The sequence below is a fragment of the Pygoscelis adeliae genome, unplaced genomic scaffold (genome assembly GCF_000699105.1).
Source record: "Pygoscelis adeliae isolate BGI_AS28 unplaced genomic scaffold, ASM69910v1 Scaffold10, whole genome shotgun sequence".
NCBI lineage: Eukaryota > Metazoa > Chordata > Aves > Sphenisciformes > Spheniscidae > Pygoscelis > Pygoscelis adeliae.
Genome location: NW_008824053.1, coordinates 1,601,478 through 1,603,869, shown reverse-complemented (window position 1 = coordinate 1,603,869; position 2,392 = coordinate 1,601,478). Strand labels below are relative to the sequence as shown.

At 44.3% G+C, this 2,392-nt stretch overlaps 2 protein-coding genes across 3 annotated transcripts in view; one reads left to right on the top strand and one right to left on the bottom strand.

The window, feature by feature from the left end:
* Window positions 1-1,299, bottom strand: part of LOC103925093 (exostosin-like 2) — a 77,811-nt gene extending 76,512 nt beyond the window's left edge. For both annotated transcript variants that reach the window (XM_009333740.1, XM_009333741.1), the window contains exons 1-2: window positions 1,214-1,299; window positions 684-753 (exon numbers count right to left, since the gene is read on the bottom strand). In XM_009333740.1, the coding sequence (XP_009332015.1) occupies window positions 684-688 (5 nt within the window). In that variant the 5' untranslated portion in view covers window positions 689-753; window positions 1,214-1,299. The remainder of the gene's footprint in view (window positions 1-683; window positions 754-1,213) is intronic.
* SLC30A7 (solute carrier family 30 (zinc transporter), member 7) overlaps window positions 1,017-2,392 on the top strand; it is a 34,951-nt gene continuing 33,575 nt past the window's right edge. The window contains exon 1 of the mRNA XM_009333854.1: window positions 1,017-1,142. Coding sequence (XP_009332129.1) covers window positions 1,017-1,142 — 126 coding nt within the window. The remainder of the gene's footprint in view (window positions 1,143-2,392) is intronic.

The following is a 2,392-nucleotide window of genomic DNA, read 5'->3' as shown; positions in this document are numbered from 1 at the left end:
CACCCCCAGGTCCTTTTCCGCCAGGCAGCTTTCCAGCCACTCTTCCCCAAGCCTGTAGCGCTGCATGGGGTTGTTGTGGCTGAAGTGCAGGACCTGGCACTTGGCCTTGTTGAATCTCATCCAGTTGGCCTCGGCCCATCGATCCAGCCTGTCCAGGTCCCTTCCTACCCTCGAGCAGATCAACACTCCTGCCCAACTTGGTGTCGTCTGCAAACTGACTGAGGGTGCACTCGATCCCCTCGTCCAGATCGTTGATAAAGATATTGAACAAGACCGGCCCCAAAACTGAGCCCCAGGGAACACCGCTCGTGACCGGCCGCCAACTGGATTGAACTCCATTCACCACAACTCTCTGGGCCCGGCCGTCCAGCCAGTTTTTGACCCAGCGCAGAGTCCACCTGTCTAAGCCGTGAGCCGCCAGCTTCTCTAGGAGAACAGATACTTACTAAACAGTCACTCATCTATACATATTACTCATGTTACTCCAGAAGTAGTTTCTAGGCTTTCAGCAGGGAATTCTGATCAAATTAAGTGATCCAGGACAGCCCCATCAATTACAAATTTTGAGAGAGTATCCGTGTGTTTTTTCACAGAAGTTTTGATCATTTTTTCCCACAGTGCATATACCATGCTTGAAAATATGAATGTAAATTATTTCAGTCTAAAAAAACCTCTCAACTTACCTCATTGTTGCCAAGCAGGATTGTTTTTCCCCCCTTGTTTTTACAGGACAGTTGTTTGAGATCTTTGAATCTGTTGGAAATTAAAGGGACTCTATAACTGAAGATCAACAGTTATCCCACACGCTACCCAGCATTCTTTTACAAGTAAAGGTTCCTCGCAATTACCGATTGATGTACGCATTCTTGGCAATTAACCAATCCCTTTTCCTATTGCTCAGTTGAATAATTGTCTCTGCCTTCCAAAGAACACTCCAGAAAGAAGTTACTACACCAGTTGGTTAGAAAGAAAACCACAGCATATGTCTCTGCTTGTAAAACTGTTGCTTTGTACCAATGCAACGTCTACGCGTTCTGTCCTTAGGGTCAATTACAGAGATAGAGGCAGGACTCCAGAACATCACGGTCTGTTGCTTTGTTCACCAGGCACCACCAAAATATATATTTGGCTACCACAGACAGGTAAGTAGTGCCAATAAAGTTATTTTCTTTTCTGGCCCATCCCCTTCACGCTCTCCTTCCACTAAGCTTACCAGTTGCGTTAGAGGTTTAAGACACCGCATTTTGTTCTTCCCATCTGGTTTGGCAGCTCAGCAGAAGGGAAGGCAAAGCGGAGTGCAAGCACAAAAAGGAAGATGGTGCAAGATGCAGGACTGCAACCTAAGAAACCTGTGTCTGTTAAGGCTCCTAGGTTGTTGGAGGGATTTCTGTTCTTTTAAAACTAGTTGAACAAAGAAAGGGATTTTTTATTTTTGACTTCGGAATGGTACTGTAAAAGTTTAGAGAGCAAGAACTTGTATTTAATAATTGAGCCTATGTGAAATTTTGTAAGAGTAATTTGTTTAGGTTGTATGAACTTACTTCTTAAAAGTACAGAATTGCCAATTTGAGTATGTCCACACATACAGGTCTTCCCAAATTTGAGTTCCAGTTTTACCACTGACTTATTTTGCGAGGCTGGAGAGGTCATTGAAACTATTTCCAGAAGTTAATCACTTGTTTTGGTCGCTTCATTTTATAGGTGTAAACCATCACGCCTGACTTCTGAAACTGACTGGCAGCAGCAGGTACCCGGCATTTCTTCGGGCCACCGCATCTTGGTCATATGTGCTTTTAGAAAGGTGAACCTTGGATCCTCTTTCCCCAGCTGCAAGCTAGACACAACAATACTTACCAATACCACTGTAACGATTAATCAGTTAAAATTTAAAAGCATATTTAAGATGAAAGTATAAATGTTGTTTACTGCGGTAACGAGACTTCCCCGCTTGCCGTACATTCTTACGTTTACTCAGTTGCATACAATAGGCCGTAATGATAAGTAAGGACGACATTATTACGTATTCTCTAATTAAAACAAATGTCTACATAAAATCGTTAGAATTAGCATCATGGCACTTTCCAGTAAGAAAGTGCCGATCAGTTTTGCCAACTAAGTTACGGAACCGAAATGCAAGACTGACCTCCTTAAAAAATTCTTACAGTACCCCCTGCAGAGAACACCTCTTCAAAACAAAATTGACGAAAATAAAAACCCTACGTCAAAATACGAAAAATTCCATCCTCTTTCCAAGGAAAAGGTTTCTGGAACGGGTTCCGCCCTCGTCGCGGGCAGCACCTCATAACGGCATTTCGTAATAACTACGTGCAGCCGCGCACAGGGGCGAAGAGCTTCCCCGCGCGCCGCCCAGCCCGGCCGCCCCCTCACGCAC